The 23231-nt window shown below is 36.0% G+C and overlaps 2 protein-coding genes across 6 annotated transcripts in view; both read right to left on the reverse strand.

Moving 5' to 3' along the window:
* Positions 1–3217: 3217 nt before the first annotated feature.
* Positions 3218–4426, reverse strand: lin-28 (protein lin-28 homolog). Its single transcript, XM_068286171.1, has 5 exons — positions 4412–4426; positions 4154–4264; positions 3946–4094; positions 3700–3850; positions 3218–3559 (listed from the first exon to the last, which is right to left on the reverse strand). Exons 1-5 carry the CDS (start codon positions 4424–4426, stop codon positions 3428–3430), a joined length of 558 nt encoding a protein of 185 aa, XP_068142272.1. The 3' UTR covers positions 3218–3427.
* A 10507-nt stretch (positions 4427–14933) lies between these two features.
* Blimp-1 (PR domain zinc finger protein 1) overlaps positions 14934–23231 on the reverse strand; it is a 53929-nt gene continuing 45631 nt past the window's right edge. For 3 of the 5 annotated variants that reach the window (XM_068285869.1, XM_068285867.1, XM_068285868.1), the window contains exons 2-6: positions 20682–21377; positions 20439–20555; positions 20076–20114; positions 17148–19665; positions 14934–17054 (exon numbers count right to left, since the gene is read on the reverse strand). In XM_068285869.1, coding sequence (XP_068141970.1) covers positions 16534–17054; positions 17148–19665; positions 20076–20114; positions 20439–20555; positions 20682–21206 — 3720 coding nt within the window. In that variant the 5' untranslated portion in view covers positions 21207–21377 and the 3' untranslated portion in view covers positions 14934–16533. Of the gene's footprint in view, positions 17055–17147; positions 19666–20075; positions 20115–20438; positions 20556–20681; positions 21378–21838; positions 22593–23231 lie in introns of those variants that run through there. The other 2 variants (XM_068285865.1, XM_068285870.1) reach the window with 2 other exon arrangements.

Here is a 23231-nt window from a genome sequence, read left to right on the forward strand (position 1 = left end):
GCTACTCTCTCTCTCTCTCTCTCTCTCTCTGTCTTTCTTTCTGTTTCTCATTCGCTCTCTCTCTTTCACTCTCAGCTCCTCCCTAAGCGACGACCTTCGGACCAGGCCCTAAAAATGATGCGTAACATCGCGTATATATGTATAGAGAGTCATGTGTGTGTGTGTGTGAACACGCCCTATGCCAAATTGTCTATATGGATAATCTATTTCCTACCTATTTATAAATAACAAAAAATATGGCTAGGGCAATGTGTCCTTCATGTTAATGTCTCAATGCCGTGCCCAGACCCCAGGCTTGTCCTCAAGTGTGTCTGTGTAAATCAAATTAGCGGCCAAATGAAAGGTGCATGCCACGCCCCCTTTCATCATGCCAACTTAAGACACAACAACATTGTAATATGACAGGAGGAAGCGACATGAACGTCAGGAGCGTCAAAAAAGAAAGAAAGGATATTACATAACAGGCTCAAGTAAGCTTTCTCCCGCCTCCTTCCCAGACCCCTCCTTCATCCATTCTTCTCTCTCTTTCTCTCTCGCACTCTCTCTTCCTCTTTCTCTCTGTTTCTTATTCTCTGTCAGGGGCGAAGCTTCCTGGGGCTATGTAAATTTTCCTTTTTGTGGGTTATATGCAACAAAAAAAAGAAAAATTTTGATGTGGAGGTCCTTTGCATTGTTGTTGTTGTTATTGTTGATGATGATGCTGCTGCTCCTGCTGCGGTCTGCATTTGAAATTGAAAATTGATAAATTGCAATTTCTATCGCAACAACAACAACAATACAATTTTTGTTTTGTTTTTGTTTTCCATCTCAGTAGAAAAGAGAGAAAGGTTTTTCGCATTATTTCTTTTTTTTTTTTTTTTGCTCACTTTAGAAACGCATTTTCGAAAAAATTCCAAAAAAAAAAAAAACAAACAAACAAAATGAACAAAACAAATTGTTCTTGAAAATTTCGAATCACTGTTAACTTTTCTTTTTTTTTTTCCTTTCGTTTTCGATAATTTTTAGTTTTCGCTTTGTTTTTGTTTTTCTTTTTATTTTTTTCTTGTAAATTTATTGAATAGATTTTCTATATGGTTGTTGGTTTTTGTTGTTAACTAATTTGTTTGCTATTTATTTAATATTATTTGGTGTTATAATTAATTATTGTTGTAGTTTTCTAGTTGATGTTTTTGTATTTATTTATTTTTGATTTTTTTGTATTATTATTCTTCACTCGCACAACAATTCTCTGGCAGAGATAAACTAAGACTGAGTCTGAGAGGACCTTAGCGTGCCTCCAAATGCATCCTTCAGCCAGCTTTGTCGAAGGACGCGCCATCAAATGTTGCAAAATCACAACAAAAACTGGGCGAAGAAGGCAAAAACAACACAAAACGCCCGCCCCCTCACCCGGCACGGCACCCCTCCTCCTTCGCAGAAAAAAAGCGCAAAAAAGGGAAAAACCGCAACAAAAACAGCCAAAAGGGACAATATTCTCGCCCTCGCCCCAGCACGTTGAGAGAGCGAGCGAGAGAGAGAGAGAGCGAGCAGAAGGAAGCAGAGTGAGAGAAGACGATGGGGAAAGTGTCCAAGAGAGAGTGAGAAAGAGAGAGCAAGCGAGCAAGAAAAGTCTCAACTTTCACCTCTCGCGTATGCGTGTCCTCGCACAATCTTCTTCGTGTTGCTGCCTCTTCTTGTTTCACTTTCAACCAAAAAACCAAGCAGCAGTAGCAAGAGTGAGTAAGTGTGTGAGGGTGGTGGAGAGACGAAGAGAGAGAGAGAGAGGATGGAGTGGAGTGTGGTAGGTGCACCACCATGTGGTTACAATGATTCTGCGTTTTCATGGTGACCAACAAAAAGACACGCACACACAGAGAGACACACCGAAAAGCTTCATTTGTTGTTAGTCAGCCACGTGACACTGGCTAAAGGACATGCCATGACAGAGAGCGTACAATCTAGAAAGCGTCTCAGAGAGAGCGAGAGAGAGAGAGAGCTTTCTTATCAAAACAGGCAATGTTTTGATTTTTACCAGGCATTCTTCCATTCTCTTCCCTCTTGCCCATCTGAAAGTCATCTGACAAAGCTTTTGTGTTCCTTTTGGATAGCTTTCGCGGCATAACGCTCATCTGGTAGGAATGTTGGCAAATTTTGCTACAGGAAGCAAAGGAAATTCCTTGAAGAAGTTATGTCAACCAAAAGAATGCACCTCGAGAACTGCCACAAAAATTGCTACAAACTGTACCAGCAACATTTAAAAGCCAAAACGCAAAGGTTTCAAAAACCTCACAGAGATTTCGTTGGGAATGCCTTGAATGAAATGACTTCCAAGTTTAAAGCTATAAATTAGATCACTCCACAACTAGCTGAAACTTGTTTCGATTAAATGTATACTAAAATGGATAATATTAATTCTTCAATATCGCCTCAATTTTCAAAAATCAAGAGTTTAAAGTTACATTTAAAAAAAATTCAGTTCCCTAAAGTATGCAGTAATTTTGTTTTTTCCCTAATTTTTGGGCTATTACAGGACATTACATAAAATGTGTACGACTAGGAACTAAGGAATAGTTCGATATGCAGATATTTAGTAGTCAAACTATTCGAAATAAGTTTTAGTGGCTGCTAAGGTTGTGGCATCTCGGCTCCTTAAAGTATGCAATATGCAATTGAAACATAGTTTAATCTTATAATGTTGATAAATATATAAATTCGAGCTGTGTTTTGCTTGGGGAAGTGGAATGTCTCAAATTTGACCCCCTAAAGTATGCAAATATTTTGAATTTTGTTACCAAAAATGATTGCAATGGCAAATTTCTTTTCCACATCAGAATCTAATCCACAAGGCATTCTTTTTGCTGTTGCTTTATGAAATTTCACAACTATTCATCGAAGCTGACGTAGGCCAGTGAGAGAACCTTTAGCAGCTGTTGGTCTGGCTGGCATTTGGCGCAGGCGCCTTGTCAGTTTTAGATTCCTGATGCACCTAATGATGATAATGATGATGCAGTTGAAGCTGAAAGTAAAAAATATACATGATGCAATGGATTGAATGGTTTTTCAGTAGAACTTAAGCTTTACATTAAATGGCCTCTAGTTTATTTTCTTTTCATTTTACAGAGACGAAAAAAAAAAGAAGAATATACTTAGTAGATTTAACTAAAAATACGTAAGCTTAGGTTTAAAATAAAGGACAAGAACAGCATCTCTCAGTCCTCTCACTCGTTGACTACGCCTAATCACTATGCTAGTTTGACCTACTGCACTTAATGATTAAATAAACTAAATGTAAATGTATTCTTAATTGTAACTGTTGTACGTTCGATTTCTTTGATTTTTGTACGTTTTGCGGTGACAGAAAAAAGGTAGAAAATTTCGTTTCGCCATGAAGTTTTTAACTTCTTCTTGTCCATCCTCATCCTCCTTAACTTCAGCTGATTCAGAGCCGCTAAGAACCCGTTGATTTAGCTGGCGACGAGTCGGTCAAAGGTGATGATGATGATGTTGATAGTGCTTGCTTTTCGTCTTCTTCATCGACTTCTTGGGGGCTTTTACTACCAAGTCGCTGTGAGGTTTGTGTCTAAAGTAACAAAAAAAAAAAAAAAATATTCCACAAAATATTAAGCTTAGAAATTGCCTAGCTTTTAGTTAGTTTTCGTTTTTTTTCTCTCTTTCCTTGTGAGGGTGAGAATGGGCTTAAGGGTTTGGGGAAAAGCTCACCACATTGCGATGGGGGCAATCGGCATGTAAATGGTCTTCACTCCGGCAGCGATGGCAACGTTTTGGCTGTGGTCCCAAACCACATTCGGAGGCAATATGATTGGCGAATTCACCGCAATTATAGCAACGCATCCGGCGAGTTCGTCGATTGCTACACAAGAAACAGGAAAAAAAAGACATCACGATGAAAATCTATAGAATCCAAAGGAAGGGTGATCCAACGAGGGGGGCGATGGGGAAACCTACATTCTTGGTCTGTAGGTGCTGCCATGGCAATCATCACCCTGTTTACCGGATACTCTGGTGGCCTCCAAACCTCTTGCTGTCCGCTGGCATTCAAATTCCACTTCCTCTTGCTCGCCCAATGAACGAAATCCCGACATTTGTATGACACTCTGTGGAATTGTTTACAATTCTTTGTATTACATCTTCAATTTTTGCTTGATCAACCCACCTGATGGACAAAGACCTCCTGGCCGCCATCGTTGGGCGTTAGGAAGCCCCATCCTTTGGCCACATTAAACCATTTGCATTTACCCAAACGCACACAGCCGCATTCCGCTTCCTTTGAAATTACTGTATACCCCAGAGAGAGAGAGAGAGCGAGAGAGAGAGAGAGAGTGAAAGAGTTAAGCAACAACAACAAAACAAGAAAAATTTCATTTATATCCTGTATAATTCAAGTAACGCGGCAGCTGGGAAACAAACGAACATGTCCTTGTCCCATTTGCCTAAAGGCCACAAAGACCCAGGACCAAGCCCAAGCTCAAGACCAAAACCAAGACCAAGACCAAGGTATCAAGACGCAACCAAAACAGGTTTCACATTGTTGTCTTTTCTATTGTATAGAAATCTATGGGCATTATCTAAAAAACATGCGTGAGTTCCATCTCATTCACACAAACGCAGAGAAAGAGATAGCGATACAGATACGCAATTACTTGGAATGTTCAGGTCCGGTTTTGAACCACCAAAGGGCCCAATTGGATTCTTTTATCATAAATTCTTATCAACAATCTTCTCAATAAGATTTGCCACCTAGGACATATTATAATGTCACATAAAATTTAATTTTGTTAACGTTTTTAAGAAATACTTTGAAATTTCAAGTCAAAAAGGTGTTAGTTCTATTTCTATATCAAAGTATTTCGACAACTAAGTCCCTTGCTTGGGCAATCTTAAAAACAATTCAACTATTTAGAGCAAAAAGAATGGAATTTTGCGAGTTTATCCAATTTATAATCCTCGTGAAATATGTATAAAACAATATATGAACACGATTTTTTTACTTTTCTCTGATGATTTTTGAAGAGTTGATTACTGAAACCCGCATTTATTTTGGGGATGCCGTCCCTGAATGTATTATGACTGCTTTCTATTCCCCCCCACCTCCCCAATTCATTTCGAGTTCATTCATAAATTGTTCGAGTATGTTTTCCAGTGTGTTTTTGTGTCTTTCTGTATTGTGTGTGTGTGTGTGTGTAGATGTTTAGTGCGTTCCATTTTTGACTCTGCTTATCGTTTGAATGGAATGCATTTTCTTTTTCGGTCTTATCTAAATATTTTATTATGTCTTGAGACAACTGCAGAGAGAAGAACTCCAGCGACAGAGACGAAGTGAGCGAGTGGGGGAGAGATATAAATTTTCCTATTGTCAAGTAGCTGTCAATGTCTTATTAGAACCAGAAAAATAAGGTTCTCAACCATTGCTCTTAGACCTACAAACTGTTAACTAGTTGAGGGAAGGTTTTCGCCAATATTCTACTTGACCAGAATCAGAGGGTTGATTGATCTGCAATAGCAAATAACAAATACTCTGATTCGCCAATAAAAAACCAAAACAGAGACCCAAAAAAATACATAAATGTATGTACATATATAAAAAACAAAACAAAATAAAAACACTCAAAAAACTGCGCAGTTTCTATATAACGATCGGTCGATGGGCCAATCAGTAAAGACTTTGATAAGATTTTGTGTTTTTTTTTTCCCATAAAAAAAAAAAAACAAATGCGAAACTAGTTTAAATGGGCTAATGTGAAACTGTGACTGTTCCATAATTGACAATTTGTTGCGCTTCCAATTTCCATATATAGATAGATATACATATATGTAACTCTTTCTTCCTCTCTACCTTGAGTTGATGTTGTTGTTCCGTCACTGTTTTCCAATTGAAATGAGTTTTCCATTATTGTTTTTGTTGTGGTTTGTTGTATGCCTTTCACTTTAAATTCATATTATTAGAATTTTCTTCAATATGTAGATTGATCTGTATATATATATATATATATATATATATACACGCGAACGCACTTAAAAAGATTTCACACAAAAAGAAAAACACACAAATATTGAGAAAAATTTCCCGTGTTCGTTTTCAATAGAGAAATGAGAGCTCTAAAACTAAACTGAGTTGAGCTGAGCCGCCAAGAAGGGGAAAAACACAACAACAAAACCCAAAATGAAAAAACGTTGCCGCTGCGCACGACGCACTTCGTCACACTGAACTCCGCATTTGGTTTTCGACTATTTCTAGGAAGGCCCCGAAAAATTTTGTTGTTGTTGGTGTCGTTATGAGTATGCGTGTGTGTGTGTGTGTGTGTGTGTGTTTGTGTGTGGAAAAACGAGGCAAATGTATCTGACAGATACTCCATTCCGATCATAGAAAATACAAAGAGCATTTGAGGTTAAGTAGAGAGAGAGAGAGCGAGGGAGAGAGGGAGAGGGAGTTTTTATCTATATATGTATCTCTGATTATAGTTTCAACTGTTATACGCTGTCCTACACACTGTTATACACTCACACACACACACTCGTTAGAGGTGTATATAGGGGCTAGATTTCTTTACTGCTTTCTGATTGACTGACTCTGACTCTGATCCTGATCCTAGCGATTCCACCACCAAAATTTTGCCTTTGTTTTCTGTTTTTTGCCACATCATAAAAAAATGAACGTGGTGGCACTTTGATTTCTCATTGGATGGCAGGCTTAAAAAAAGAAAATGAACAACAAAAAATTGCATAAAAAACTGCATCACATTGGCCAAAAATATGCCAACCACCCCTCCCTTACTGCAATCTGCTGCTCTACCCTCTAACAAAAGGTCCCTGGGACAGGGCGACGCGTGCCAAAAACCAACCCCCTCCCTCTACCCAGTGTGTGTGTGTGTGTGACCTCTTTGAGGGGTGGCATCTTGTTGTTGGGCTGCTGCAAGAACATTTTTCGCAACATTTTTGCCTTATGCATTTATGCAATTTATTATTATTATTACTATTATTGTGGCACACACGCACACACACACACATATACATATATATTTTTATACATACATATGTGTGTGTGTGTGTGACACGTGCCTCTAGCATGGCAAATCGTCGTCGAATGGCCAATGTCTGCCTCTGCCCCTTGACATAAGGGCGGAAAAGTGTTCACGAGTTGTCGATGAAAGCAAAATTGAAACTAGGGCGGTTTACTTTAGATTTCGGTTTTATTTTAGATTTGCGCTTAACTTGCATTACCTTTAATACATATATTAAATGAAGACTTTTCTTGCAAAGAATCTCCTCTTTAAATCTACCAAATATCTACATATGTATGTATATGTATCTCTGATTATAAAAAAGGGTTTATTATGGTCTTGCAAAATTTTAGCAAAGAAACATACATAAAACTTGGCTAAAAAACATTATTTTGGCCATTAAATGATGAAAAGGATCTGCAAGTACAATTTACAGACCTTTGTGAGGCTCGAGGTGGATAAATACATATTTTTAATATCTATCAGTTGCCATTTTCATTTGAAAACATTTTTCTTGCAACGACTTACTCAAATTTTTTGATTGCTCATTATTTAAATTTCCAAAAACCAACTTGTGATTGATTGTTTAAAATAATTGTCTAATATTTGTATATTTATGGCAAACAGTTTGTCAATGAATTAATCAAAGGATTAGAGTCTAGGCGAATGGATTGACAATGTGTTTTACATTTTAGTTTATCCTAAGGCTTAAAAAAAACAAGCTCGAAAAGTGGGAAAATTAAATTGACTTTTGCTATGAAAGCTTCTGCCAAACTGTTTACCATCAAATATTACACAAATACATACATATATAATAAAATATATCAAAATCAATATCTGCATTAAACTATTAGAATCGATATCTGTAGTACATAAAATTAATGATTGGTCCTTAAACTATATATACAATTTGTATATTTTTTTTCAATGATAAACACAATACGATAAATATTTTAAAAAGTTTGGTTGTCTCTTGAAAGGATGTTCTATTTGTTGTATTTATTAATCAATAAATAGATATAATTAGCCATCAAATCGTAGCCAATATAATGTAGTCTTATATGAAAGTTATGGATTTTTCATTGAAATAAATTGAAATCTTATGTGAACTTTATGGATTTTTCATTGATACAATGAATGAAAGTTGTTATACTTTAAGTAATCCTCTAACAAACTATTTAAAAGAACGTTACCCCAGTTCAATAGGAAGTTTTTGAATATGAATGAAGTTCGAATCTTTAGCAGAATTGAGAGAAATTTAAGAGAAATGGGATTTAACCTGGATTTTAAGCTAAAAACTAGTAAATTTCGATCTTTCTTCCACGTCGACTTCGAGGGAAATGTTTACCTATTGTCATCTCTTTCATAGGCTGTAAAATCTTTAAGCTAAATTCTATTTGATTTAAGCTTTTATAGGTCATTTTGGATCAAGTTTATTAATTGATATTCCCACATAGACGAAATGTTTGTCCCGAGCATATGGTTTCGTTTTTTATTTCAGCGCTGTGGATGAGATGAGAAGAGGTCAGTGAGGGTCAGTTTTGATTTTTATCCGCACCCAAAACACATCAACACAATAAATATGTATGTATATATATACAAAGAAAAAATAAAAAAGAGAAAATACACACACACACACAACAGAGATGGAAAAACTGCCGTTGCACTGGCCTGTAATCAATATTTTGCCGACAATAATAGACTCCTCTGGCCCAGAGACCAGAAACAGGACACAAAGGCAGAAATCGAAAGTGCCCATTAGGGGATACATCGAAGCACTCAGAAGCGCGCATAATTGGAACAGGATTAACAAGGCGATGCAATTGCAATCGGGGCCTAGGCCCGTCGGGCCAGTTGTATTGTCCGGCATTTCCGGACATGCACAAAGCCGTCCATCACACAAAGGGCGCACACCCGTGGGCCCATGAATGCAACGACTGAAAATAATCCGCTTTAAATATGCACAGAGAAATATTCTTTTGGGGGGAAAACAATCTATGCAAAAATCGTCGAAAATATGAAAAGCCATTGCCGATGGCGAGGGTGATGACGATGACGATGGCCAGTCTAGCCCAGAGGGGGTTGATTGTTATCCATGTCCAAAATATCCATTTGACCCGATCGGCACCTCACCTCCTCGTGGCATGTGGCATGTGGCAACGAGAAGGCTCAACGTTGCTGCCTTCGGTTGCTTTGTCTGTATGGAATGTGCCATAATCAGGATACATTTATATACCCTGTAATCGGTGAGAAGATCTCCTTGGCAAATATGAATTGTTTTTATTTCATTTTATTTTCATACATTTCTCCTTCTTATTTTATTTATAGGGTATCAATAATGTCGTTGTTTTTGTTTTTCCTATTCACAGGATTTTAATTATTCTCTCTTTGCTCTCACTTTGTCTCGATTTTATGCTACAATGCACACAATTTGCATGTTACAGCAACAAAAACAACAGCAGCAGGAGGGGAGTACCGAGACCTGATTATCGGAAAAAACGAGAGGAGAAAAACAATAGAAGAAGAAGAAAAAAAGGAAAAGTGTTCTACTTTTCCCAATTGATTGACATTTGATTGATGTTTCCATTTACAGGGCGACAGAGCATCGAAGAGAACAGAAGAGAATGGGCGACACTTTTGAAGCATTTCTAATGAGAGTTAGGATTTTAATCATACCCATGATTGTCAAGTAGGTACATAGTTAGTTAAACTTGACAACATCTTCAATTTCAGCGGGTGCTTTTTTTTGATTACATAGAAAACTTAACATTAATACATATTTCTTTCATGCTTAATTCATTTTGTAGTCCAAATTTACTTATAATAGGTACATAATAATAATTAAATAACTAACAGACTTTGATTTAATTAAAAATATGTAAATACATTTGTATGTAAACAAACATACATACATATATAAAAAGATAAAAGTTAAAGATAAAAGTTAAAAGAGGATATTTTTATTATATTTTTCGTTGTGCTTAAATGTGCGCATAAGTATAAAAGACTTAAAAATAAAACTAAACTATTTTAGTGCAAATTTGCATAAAAAGAAGTTAATAAAAACCACGCACTTACCTTACCATTTACAGTAATAATTTGCTCTCTTTTTTCTTGTCAGTTTTCCGTTAGCATTTCACATGCAAAAACAGTAACAAACACAATCACAGCACATCACCAAAAAAAAAACAACAAAAAACCGCAATACTTGCTCTCAGTCGCGCAAGCACACAGACACACAAAGACACTGAAGAGTGGGCGGCCATCTTACTCTCACTCTCTTTCTTTCGTTCTTGTTGCTTTGCGTAAGACGTTGACTGCGGCAGAGGTCCAGGCAGCGCGCTGCAGCGTAGGCAAAACAAATTTCTTTTCCTCTTGCATTTCAAGAAATACCAAAACGATTTGAATGCAAATCTAAACATTTTTAAGATAACTCAAGAAATGTATGCAAAACTTAATTTATTAATCACTTTTAAGAATTATTCAGCCATAAAAAACAAAAGCCAACTGCAATGCACATAGGGACGCCGAGCCGTTTTTTGAGCACTTAAGTCAATTTTTAAAAGTTAATGAAATCGAAATGTTTTGATGCCACTTTATAGATAGAACATCAATGCATATTTCTGCATACTTGCTTTTTCAAATTTTTTCAACACTTTCGAGAAAAACGTTGTTGAAAACCAGTGTTGGGAACAGAATGAATTTCCTTCCGTTTATTGCAAATTGTTGCTTGCCTTTGAGTGTATATAACTTTTGATAGAAGAACGTTATTGATAAAATTGTAGATGCAATTGAAAAAGTCGGGTTTGTACTATGTGTAAGTATATTTAATTTGTAACAAGTTTAGGTGTGTGCCTTAAAATTTGTGTCATTCTGAGCAACTCGCAAAAACAAAACTTATAACGAAATCTTAACTTTAGGTAAAGTTTAAAAAAAAATGTTTAACAGTGTGCGGTCTAAGACTTTTACTATTGGATAGAATGATCAATTCTTTGTAAAATATAAAAGTTTCAATGTCCACAAATAACCACTTTTTTTGCAATTCAACTTTTTAGTGCATAACCTCAAATTTCTGCTATGAACGAGATTTTAATATAGCATGAAAAAACGATTTAGGAATAAAGCATATCGAGTTAATGTTTATAGGTTGCAGGCGCATGTAGTGTACAGTGCTCCAGGTGTGTTAGATGCGAAATTATAATTGAATACAAGGCGTTTTTTTTTTTTATTGCACCAAATCATATAGGACCAATTTGGATGTTTTTAAGTTCAATCTTTTAGATGGCAGATGCATACGACCTTTCGAATAATACTGAATACCTCCAATAACAGCACAAAAATCGTTTCCGCGACTTTAAAGTCTCATTTATGCACCTACAAAGAGTAGTACGAATCAGAAAATAAGGTTAACTACTAAAAGCGGAAAAGTATATTACAAGGTTGCTAGTTGCTATACATATAAGCCAAACCTTCACGCCAAGAAAAACAATCGAATCGCAGATTTTAAAAACACTTTCCGCATAAAAATGGACATTCAGAACCCTTGATTTTCTCTTTAAGCTTACAAAAAAAGCTTCCAAATGCATTTCTCCAATTCCGCGGCCGACAAAAGCAGTTGCTTGCTTCAAGTGTCTATATTACTTATGCTGATAATGATATTGATCAACTTTAGGAACGTTTTCTAGATTTTTCTATGAATCTTGGCTCTAAATTTAAAGAAATTATTAAATTCACAACGGTTGTATGAAAAGTATTATGTTTGATAAAATACTTTGCATACTTTTTTGGGCAAAATACGGTTTTTTCGCCGTGGAGGCGAGATGCCACGCCCATTTTCTCTAAAAATAATTGCAAAATATATTTATTACCTCACGCAATGTAATGAGACTGAAAATTATTATTAATCATACATTTTTGAATAAAGTGCTCAAAAAACGGCTCGGCGTCCCACAGTGCAATGGAGAAACGATCACGGCGAGCGGTCAATCAAAACTGAAATTTGTCTTTCAGTTTTGATTGACCGCTCGCCGTGATCGGAGAGGGAGAGAGTGAGTAAGTGTGTTGGGAGTAAGAAGGTGTTGAAGTAGCAAAGCTGAAGAGAGAGTGAGAGAGGCGAACACGAAGGAGGTGAAGGAGCAAAGTGAAAGAATTACCGCACTTTCTAATAAGTTTTTTTTTTTTATTAAGATGGTAAAAATGGAAATACAATGAAAATTAAATGAAATGAAAACTTTAAGCAATGAAAGAAAATACTCTCCAAAGACAACATGAAAGGGTCCTTGTAACTAAATGTAAATTCCTTTAAAATAAATGTGTGTATAAGCCACATTCTATGTACATTCTCTGCCAATTGGAAAATTGTATGCAATCACTGGCCCTCCCGAAAAGTATGCAACAACTCATGTCAACTCTTGTAAGAAAATGCCAAGAAAAATAGAATTTTCTCATTTCTTTTTTTTTTTTTAGTATGAAATAATTTTGGTTTATTATTATTTATGCATTTTTCTTTTGTTTACTTTTTTTTTTTTGTTTTTGTTTTCGTTAATTATATATATATTTTTTTGGGTTGTTGTTGTTCTTGTTGTCGTTCTTGTATTTTATTATATATTTTGTTGGTTGTGTTTTGCTTTTTGTTTTGTTGTTGTTGTTGTTGTTTTAGAGATATTTAGAGATATTTTTGTCATATATCCTATAATTAATAGGAATTTAAGTTGCTTTTCAAAAAAATGTTTTTGATGCATATATAAATTTCGCATATAGAAAATGTATATATGTATGTATGTATATAATCGGATAGGTAATTGTATATATGTAAATGTGTGTGTGTGTGTGTGTGTGAGTGTGTGTGTGTGAGGGATGGGTCAGAAGGGAGGGCAAGGAGAAGAGCTGGTATTTGGGAAATTTGGGCGGGGTCATGGTAGGGAGGCTTACTAGAAAAAATTAACACAGTTTTCCTTTTTTTTTATAATTTTCATATTTTTTTTTTGTTAACAAAAACTATTTTAATTGCAATTTGTATCTTTGTATTCGTTTTTTTTTTTTTTAGTTTCTTTTTATATTCTGATTGCAAATGAAAATTCGCTGCGTTTTATATCTTTTGATGAAAACCAATTTTGTACATTTTTGTAAGTGTGTGTGTGTGTGTGTGTGGTGTGTGGTGTATATTTTGGTGTGGATGATTAGCAGAAATTGGATAAAACAATTTTCAATTGTATAACAAATAAAAAAAATTGAAGATACTTTCTAAGATACTTGCAATAGAAGTTACACATACTTATATTTGGAAATATATGTATATATATGTATATATACATATATATATATATATAAATACATAAGGGGTTTACTATATAATTGATTTTGTTGTTTTGTTTTTTTGTTTTTGTTCGACTTAAATCAGAGTCACTTATTATACTAAGAAGCAGTCCATTTATTCTCCATTTAAATTTACTTGTTGTTCGTTCAACTTGAATCCTGAAACAGATTTCAATTGTTCAATTTCTGTACAAAGTTGTTGGGCGTGGTTGTTACTATATAGTATATAGTATATATAGTGTTAGGCTCACTAAGGTCTACAGATAAATGTATTTGTAAATATATATATATATATATAATATATGTATTTATATGTAGTCTATATATATATATATATGATTAAATTTTCTATATATATATGTTACAAGGCAAAAACGGAAATCAAAGAATATAGAATTATTAGCAAAATCAAAATTTGGAATCTGGAGTATGTGGTTTATACACGTATATATATATATCTATATATACATATAAATGTATGTATGTATATGTCTGTATAAATAGTAATTCATTCAGTCTCAGTCTCACAATTAGGAAAGTATTATATGTATGCTTGTGTGTGTGTGTGTGTGTGTGTAGTATCCAGGGCTGCAATATCTTTGCTTGATCGGTTCAATGTTATTTTCCTTTTTCATTAAAACTTGAGAAAATTCATTCAAAATTATTGATTTCGAAAGGATTAATCAATCGATCATTTAATGTGTTTGCAGCTCTGCTTAGGTTGTATTTGTTATTGTTGTTGTTGTTCTTGTTGTTGTCCAAAAGCAAAACCGAAAAGAAATGAAAAGAAATGCATTTTTTTTTTTTTTTTTTTTTTTTTTGTTTTATAATTTTGATTATCTTCATTTTATATTTTCCTTGGATAGAGGCTTCTCTTTCTTCTTTTTTTCATATTTTGTTCTTTTTTTTTTTCATTGTTGCTTAAATATTTAAATCTTACAAACTAAAAACATCTGCGACTTTTTGTTGTTCTGCTGCTTACTTTGCTTTTCGTATCAAATACAAAAAAAAATATATATATTTATATATATATATACATATATATATATATATGTATTTATAGTTTAGTTAATCTTATACATATATATATATAAATACATATATATATATATATATACAAGCTTAGTCTTAGTCTCAATTATGCGGCCCCAAATCTCTCTTTCTCACTCGCTTCTCGCATGGCCTCTCTTTCGCATTAAACAAAAGAGAGGTTTATTATTTATATATAACACACAAAAAAAAAGAGGTGAAAAAAAAAACTTATATACTACAAATTGGTGTTGTCTTACAGTGTTATTTCTTATATATAGGGTTTTTTTTTTCTTTTTAGTTTCCATTTTCTTGATTTCAATTGATTTGCAGAGCGTAATTCAGACTGTTCTATATAGATAATACTTAAATAACTAGTCAGCCTCATTAATATTATAAGCTTAAAGTGGGTTTAGCTAAGTATAAGTATATATATATATATATATATATATAGTAATATATCCTATATCTAAAAAAGATCAAAACTAAAAAATTGCGAAATTTGAGAGCGTTTTGGTAAAGTTTGGAATTGGTTAAGGAAAATTTTGGAAAAGTTTTGGAAAATATGTGGCTATACTTTAACCTATATACATACAATATAGTTTGTTAATAATTATCTGTTAATTTTAGATAAATATATATATATATATATGGGGTTATACTGTAAATATATATATATATGTTTCAAAATACAAACGTATCTAGGTTTTTATCTTGTTGGTTGTTGTTGGTTTTTTTTTTTTTTTTTTTTTTTTTTTTTGGACAAAATGGAAACAGTCAAAAGCACCGATTTTCAGCTAAGTTTCATTATCTTTTCATTTTCTTTATAAACATAATTCCTACTTATAATATTCTATATATAAGTGTGTGTGTGTGTGTGTGTGTGTGTGTGGGTGATCTAATCAAAACTTTATATATATATATATTTATGCACATTGGTTAGTTATAGCTAGACAAAAAAAAAGGACATACAAATATATATATATACATGTATGTATATACATTTATAGATGTACATAATAAAGAAGTGAAATATATATATATATATATTTCTATATAAAATACGTATCTTAGATCTGTTTTCTTATTTCTTGTTTATGATGCAATGTGATAATGATAATGATTAATATATGATTTATGTATGTATTGTATGTGTGTGTCTGTTTATGAATTATTTTTTCATCTCTTTTACTTTATCTCTTGCTCAGTTTTTAACAAAATTCAAATAAGGCAACTTGAATCTAAATATATATAGGTATATATATATTATTTATATATGTATGTGTGTGTGTGTGTGTGTAAATGATCTATCTCTCTCTCCATCTCACTCTCGCTACCAAAGAAAAAAAAGATCAAACTGAATTACAAAATGAACGATAATGAAAAAAAAAACAACAACAATTACTCATCAAAAGTAAATGCACAAATGTTTGTTTTTGTTTCAATTTTTCTTTCTTTTGTTCAATTTACAATATATAAATGTTACTTATTCAATTTATATTTCCAATTTTTCAAATTCTTTTCATTTTCATATAAAAATAAAAAAAAAAAAAAAAAATAGTTATACAAAAAAGACACAACTTGATCTAAAAAAAAAAAAAAAAAAATGATTGATTAATGCCAATTTTGGGTGAGATCTTTCTTATTTCTTCTTATTCTTCTTCTTCTTCTTCGTGTGTCTCCTCATAGCGCAAAAATTTAACAAATTTCCAATGGTTCGTATGGGGAGTAGGAGGGTTTTTTTTTTGTTGTTGTTTGTTTGTGGGGGGGAAGGCTTCTGTTTTTTTTGTTTGTTTTTCTTAAGGGAAGGGGTTTTCTATATAACTTGAATATATACAATCTATATAATAATACCGTTATGTATGTATAATTGTGCCTTTTGTGTTTTTTTGTTTTTTTTTTTTTTTCTTTTTTGTTTTTACTCATTTTCTTTTTTTTCTGGTTGTTTTTGTTTAGAAGTTAACTTAAATATTATATAAATTTTTTTTTGTTTTCGGTTTTATCTATATGTATGTATGTGTATGTATGTATATATAATTCTTATTTCTTGAAATTTTTTGTTTGTTTGTTTTTTTCTTGTTTTGTTTGTTTTCTTATTGCACTTGGTTTATCATATTCCATTTCTCCGATATTCTCTCTCCTTCGGCCTAAATAACAAAAAAAAAAAAAAAAAAAAAGGACGACACAATCTCTACGTGCATTCAATGATCATGGGCTGATTGGAGGACTCGATGACCGATGGCCGACTCTCCTGGGCCTGAAGATGCGGCGGCGGCTGATTGTGCAGGCTGTATGAAGATGCTGATTCCTGCAGCGATTTCAGTGACGTTTTCAGCGGCAAATGCTGCTGCTGTGTTGCAGATGTCGTTGTCTGTGCCTGTTGCTGCTGCTGCTGGTGATGATGTTGCTGCTGCTGTTGTTGTTGTTGCTGCTGCTGCTGATGTGCTGGATGATGCGAATGCGAATGCGGATGCGGCGATAACGGAGGCAAAGCTGTGGTCAACAGCATGGGTGCCGCATGCTGTGGCATCATAAGATGCTGCGGCGATGGTGGAGGAAGCTGCTGTTGATGATGCTGCTGCTGCTGCTGTTGATGGTGAGCGCCCAGAGGTATAAGTCGGGGCGGCGAATGCCTTAGACTTGGATGGTGTCCCGGTTGTTGCATATGCTGCTGCAATTGCTCATACGTCTCGGGTTCGGGGAGATCTTTATCTGTAGGGGAAAAGAGTAGAACATTAAAGAAACTATAAACTTATTTTCCAACTTTCCACAAGTCTCTTATTAGACTTTGGCTGCGTCACTCACCTAAACACTCTGATGTGGCTGCCGCTGCCATGGCCAATTCTTCTTCCAAATTATTTGGCTTACAGCTGGTGGTCTTCCAATGTGTTCTCAATCCCGATGCGCTTATGTATTTCTTATCGCATCCCTGGCATACATATGGCCGATCATTCGTATGCAATCTCTTGTGCAATTTCAAATGGACAAATTGCGTAAATTTCTGCGGACATAGATCGCAGGCATATGGCTTCTGGCCACTATGCAATCTCAGATGGGTTTTCAAATTCGAAGTGCTGGAGAAACGTTTCTTGCATATATCACACTGATGCGGCTTCTCGCCCGTGTGTACCAAATGATGTTTCTGCAGATGGGCCAATTGGGTGAAACTCTTAGTGCAGACATTGCATTTGAATGGTCGTTCACCGGAATGGGTGCGCAAATGGACCTTTAGATTGCTCAATTGGCCAAAGGTTTTGCAGCAGACATTGCATTCGTAGTGCATTTTGCCGTCCTTCTTCTTCAGGGGATACGGCAGGGAGCGATAGCCCCGTGAGGCCAATGAATTGGGACTGAGGGGACTGCCACTGCGTGGACATGAATTGCCATCGGGACTCAGACTGCTGGGCGGTGATATTCTCAATGGAGATAATCTCTGCAATGGTGTCAATGGCTGCATCAGTGGATGGTTAAGCATTTGCGAGCTACTCTGGAGCAGATGAAGATTTGATGCTGAACCAGCACCACTCGATGCATTCGATTGCCGATCAAATGGCGAATGCGAACTATGTGGAGGTGAATGGAAGGTTGAAGTGGCCGCCGATCCAGAGCCATAGTGTGGATAGGGTGGATAGCTGCCTGGTGAGCCGCCACTATGCAGATGACTTTCATCGACAACGCCGCGACCGGCCTCATTCAGATAGGCAGCATGTCGGGGTGAGTAGATCACATTGTGATGGTGGTGATGATGATGATGCTGCAGATGATGCTGAGCTGGCGGCGGTGAGCATTCCCCCTTGATTAGGGTCGATCGGGTCAATGTCTCCTGGTCGTTGGTCAAGCATTCAGGATTTTGTCCCAAATTCGATGATGAATCGGGACTAACAGCATTGCCATAACGCTGAGATTTCTTATAGCTATAGGCCATCTCGGTCGGTGATGTGGGCGGCGGTGTGGCGGCATTCGCTTGACGGGCAGCGGCCTCCAAACGATGTTGACTCGTCAGTATTGTTTCCAATATGCTCGACGATGGCTGATTGAATCGCAGGGCAGGCGTATCACTTTCATAATATGGTTTCGTTAGGGGCACTATGGTTCTCGATTGTTCCAACACAATGACCGTCGACGATGCCGGCTGCTGTTGGGTCAATTCACGCTCCTCACCCAATGTCGAGGTGGCATGCATTCGCTCCTCGTCCTCATCTTCGTTGACCATATGCGGTGGCAGCTCATCCACCTCCTTGATGGGCTCTTGTTTCACACAGTTAAGGGTTTTGTTTTTGATTTCATATTTGAGAGGCATTTTCACTTTGAATTTACGATACTCATTCTTGTCATTGGCATCCGTTTGATGTTTCTGCACTGGCGCCAATGCCAATGGCGGACTGGGGCTCTTGACCACGGTTTGCGGTGATTTATTGCCATTAACGGATTTCTGTGCCTGAGCAATCACCGTCTCCTTGGGGGCAATGGCCTTCTTGGAGCAATCTAGCACATAATTGTGTTCACTCTCGCTATCGCTAGAGTCCTCTGGTGGGGTAAGGCCATCCTCATGACACTCATTGCTGTGATAACCCTCATCGGAGCGCACTGAACGTACACTGCCATCTTGGGCCATCATGGCGGAGAGCGGCGAACGGGCAGCCTCTTCTTTGTCACTTGTATTCAAAGGCGAACGATCCTGTCCACCCATAATGACGGAAGCATGACGATGAATGTGAGGATGAAGATTTGTCGTAGATGTGGTCGTGCTGACATGGGTGCAACAACCAGAGGCAGCTGTTGCCGCTGCCTGGGATTGGGTTTGGGATTGGCTTCCTGCTGATGCTGGTGCCGAAGCTGGGGCGGCTGATGACGATGATGATGACGCTGCTGCGGACGCTACTGTTGCACTAGCTGGCAAATGGAGACCCATCACATAGGTTATATGACTCACAGCCACTTCGGCGGGTATCTCTGCCGGAGCTGCCATTGTGTAGTGTGATTTCTTGGCTGCAGCTTCATCATCCTCATCGACCATATCCATGCACTCTTCATCCTCTTCTCTATCAACTTCATCGCTTTCAACCTGTTTGCAGGCACCAAAGATGGTTCGCTCGGGATCAACATCGTAGCCAAGACGAGAGGCAAAATCCTTGCAATACCAAACCATTAGCTCCTCATTGGGCATTATATCGCGTGTGGTATAGAAATAGATATTCTCCATATGCTGACAGGCAACCAGATTCATTACCGATAAACTATAAGCAGATGCCACATAACGCATCCAATTCGATTGAGAACGATCCGAGCCATCTAAATAATAATAGTCATCGTCCTTGAAGATCTAATTATCAAACGAAACGGGAGAAAGAGAGATGGAGAAAGAAAAGAAAAAATGCATAAAAATCATTGTAAAACAAATCAGAGATATATATGTATGTAGATAGAGAGATAGAAGTAGTGGGAAAAGAGAACACAGAGATAAAGACAACATTGAACAAACTACTAAACGTTGATGGGGGTAAATAATGAATGAGAGAAAGAGATAGACAGTTTGACACAAAAGAGGAAAAGGAAGCAGTGCATGTTGTTAGTTGTTTAGACAGAGAGCAAGAGAAAGACAGACAGATAGAGATAGAGAGACGACTATAGTTAAATGATGGTGAATTGTGGTGAGTTTCGTTAGCGCTTGGAGAGAGAGAGAGAGTAAAAAAAAAAAAAAGCATAAATCAATGGTGAATACAATTATGGTACCTTAATATTCCCGTAGGTTATGTGGCGTGTTCCCTGCACCTGATTTTATATATCGATTTTTGATTTTGATTTGGTTCAAACAAATTTTGAATTGTTTATTATTTTTGTTTGTTTGTTTTTTTTTTTTGTGGTGTTTCGGGGTATTGGGTTTGTTTTTGGTTTTTGGTATTTTTTTGGTTTATGAAATTAAAAAATTAAGAGAAAAAACGATTTTGGTTAGTTTGCTGGATGATTAAAATTAAAAAACAAAGCATAATGCAAAATAAAGAAATATAAATAAAAAAGAAATTCCAAAGGAAATGAACCCCTTAATTTAAGGTTAGGTTAGTTGTTTGTTGTTTCCGGTCGTGGATGATAACTTACCCGCCAAAAATAGCGCGCCTTATTCTTATCATTTGGATAATTTGAGGTTGGAATGCCTTCGAATGGGCCAAAGCGTGTGCCGCGAGGTATAACGCCGCCGCTCCAAACTCCTTCAGTCTATCAAAGACAAAAACCAAAATTAAGAATAGAAATTAATAAAGGAATGACAACTAGACTTTAGGTAAGCCGATTGCGGCTTATAATTCACAACTAGTTTTAGCTAGATTCGTAAGTATATTTTACCTTATCATTTGGCGTTGAGTAGACCATTGATGATTTAAGTGTTAAACTTCGCGGCAGCGTTTTATCTGCCCGATTTGGCAGACCACGTTCAGCCTGAACATCGGGTACCAGATAGACAGCCAATCTTTCGAAATCCTCCTCACGCATGCGCGTAACATCATAATCCTGTGTGCCGTCCGGTGTTGGGCTACGACTGCGACTGCGTCCACGTCGTGACAATTTATGATGATGATGCGGATGGTGATGATGCTGCTGCTGTTGTTGTTGCTGCTGCTGATGATGATGATGCGGATGCGGATGCGGATGGGGAAGATGATGAGGATGATGATGCTGAGAGTTTGGAGAAGGAGGTGGATGTGTGGCTGGATGTGGATGCGCTGGTTGTTGAGGATTTGGATTCTGATGTGGCTGCTGTTGCTGCTGCTGCTGTTGAGGATGTGGTAAATTAATAGCTGCAGGCTTCATATTGTGGCTCTGTGGCTGCTGCTGCTGCTGCTGTTGATGATGATGTCCATGCATTTTCATTTGTATTAACAACTTTTGCTTTTTTTTTCTGTTTTTTGCTGTTGATGTTCTTGGTGTTGCTGTTGTTGTTGTTGTTGTATGTTGTTTGGACTACAGCTAAATTGTTTCTTTTGAGTGGCTTCTTTATGCTACTTGTTACTAGTTAAATGTGTGGTTGTTGTTGTTGTTGTTCTGAAAATGCACAAAAATAAAAGGTAGAACATTAAAGTAAATGTCATTAATAAAGGACAAAGTTTTTACAGTACAGTAGAAACTTTTCCCGCCTACATTAGAAAAATTCACTCTAAAAAGCTTACACTCAAAAAACCTAAAGTAACGAGTAACGAGTGAATGACATTTCTTTCTAATTTCTCTCTCTCTCTCGCTCTGTATGTGGCTTCCCGTTCTAGTTATCGGTATGTCTTTGTATGAGGTTCAAGATTATGGCCTTAATGGAGGTTACACGTTCACGTTCATGGGCAAAAGAAAACCAAATGCATTCAAATGAGTTAATATCTTTACCTTACCCATTACCTGAATTCCAGTCTTTAAAAACACACAATCACTAATCACTAATATAAAGTCTTATTTGTTTAAAAAATTATTATACTTTGTATTTTGATAGTTTTCCTCTTCTTTGCATAAACACTCACTGGACATTGATTGGATTTTCCTTCATTTATTGGCTTGCTTAGTAGTTGCTTTTGTACTCTCGATTTGTTTTGCTTGCTTTTGGTTTTTTTCTTTTATTCTTAATTAAATTTTTGTGTATTAAAATATATTTAGCTTCTTTTTTGTTTTGTTTTGGTTTTGTTGCTTGTTGTATTCGTCTTCTTTTTTCATATATTATTTACTAATTTCCTGCTAATTGAGCTTAGTTGCGCTCTCACACTGAAATTTTTAATCATTTTGCGTGTGTGTGTGTGTGTGTGTGTGGTTTTTGTTGTTGTTTTATTATTGCTTTTGCTTTATTTTTTGCGTCTTCTTGTTGTTGCTGTTGTTGTTGTTGTGCTGCTTTTTTTTGATTTTTGGAAATTACGCATCACTTTCCGTTTCGTTTTTTCATAGTCGCCATCGTCGTCGTCGCTCTGGTCGTGTTCCACAAATTACGCATACGCCATGTTGCTCTTGCTTTTGTGTTTTTTCCACACATTTCCCACTAGCATCAGGCAAATGGAATTTTTGGTTTTACATTGCATCTATGCAATTAATTTGCATTATTTTAGAGATATTTTTTTTTATATGAATAACAAAAAAATCCCCAAAAAACAAACAAAAAAAAAAACAACAGAAAACAACAAATTGTAAATTAGGATTTTTGTATTTTTGTTCTTCTTTTTTTTTTTTTTTTTTTTTTTTTTAGTTCTTGGTTAGTTGAGATGCCGCCAACCGAGAGTTATTCCTACTACTGACCCATATAGAAAGCAAAGCGACCGGCATAGACCCCCATAAAGCTCATCAGCCCCAATACCGGCACACACACACACACACACACACACTTAACAATTGCACTCACTCAAAAGTGCAACACAAATACACACACAGAGAGAGAGAGAGAGACAGAGAGGAAGGGTAAATTCTCACTCAAAGTTTTCGGAAAATCGCAACGAGAGGATTGCGTAGAAAAGCTTTCAACTTTGCTGCACTTTTCTATATGAGATATAGTTACCGGGTAGTTTTTAGTCCCTAACATGCAATAAATTCTAACTTTTCCAAGTCGTAGTAGAAGTATTTTTTTTTTTTTTTTTTTTTTTTTGCTAGCTGCGCAATCGTCAATTTATTGTGCAAGGCCACAAAAAGACCAACCACAAAATAACAATGAAATTAAAAGAATGCATAGAGTAAAGTTTTACACATTTTTTTTTGGAAAAAGAACAGGAGACACACGCCAGTAGGATGTGTCCTTAACCTAAAGTTAAGACTGAAGGAAGCTTCTCTCTCTCTCTAAATCTTTGTGTGTGTGTGTGAAAAATGTTTTCAGCAATGTGACAAAGTTTCCTAGCTAAGAACTTCCTAAAATGATTCAAAGGACGAGTAGTTTAGCTT

This window comes from Drosophila tropicalis, unplaced genomic scaffold (genome assembly GCF_018151085.1).
Source record: "Drosophila tropicalis isolate 14030-0801.00 unplaced genomic scaffold, ASM1815108v1 contig_443, whole genome shotgun sequence".
NCBI classification, from domain to species: domain Eukaryota; kingdom Metazoa; phylum Arthropoda; class Insecta; order Diptera; family Drosophilidae; genus Drosophila; species Drosophila tropicalis.

Bases quoted from the DNA above. Each gene is read 5' to 3' on its own strand.
- lin-28 (XM_068286171.1), bottom strand. The intron at 4,095-4,153 runs GTGGGTTGATCA...ACAATTCCACAG, and splicing joins AGGAGGTCTTTGTCCATCAG to AGTGTCATACAAATGTCGGG. The intron at 3,851-3,945 runs GTAGGTTTCCCC...TTTCTTGTGTAG, and splicing joins AGCACCTACAGACCAAGAAT to CAATCGACGAACTCGCCGGA.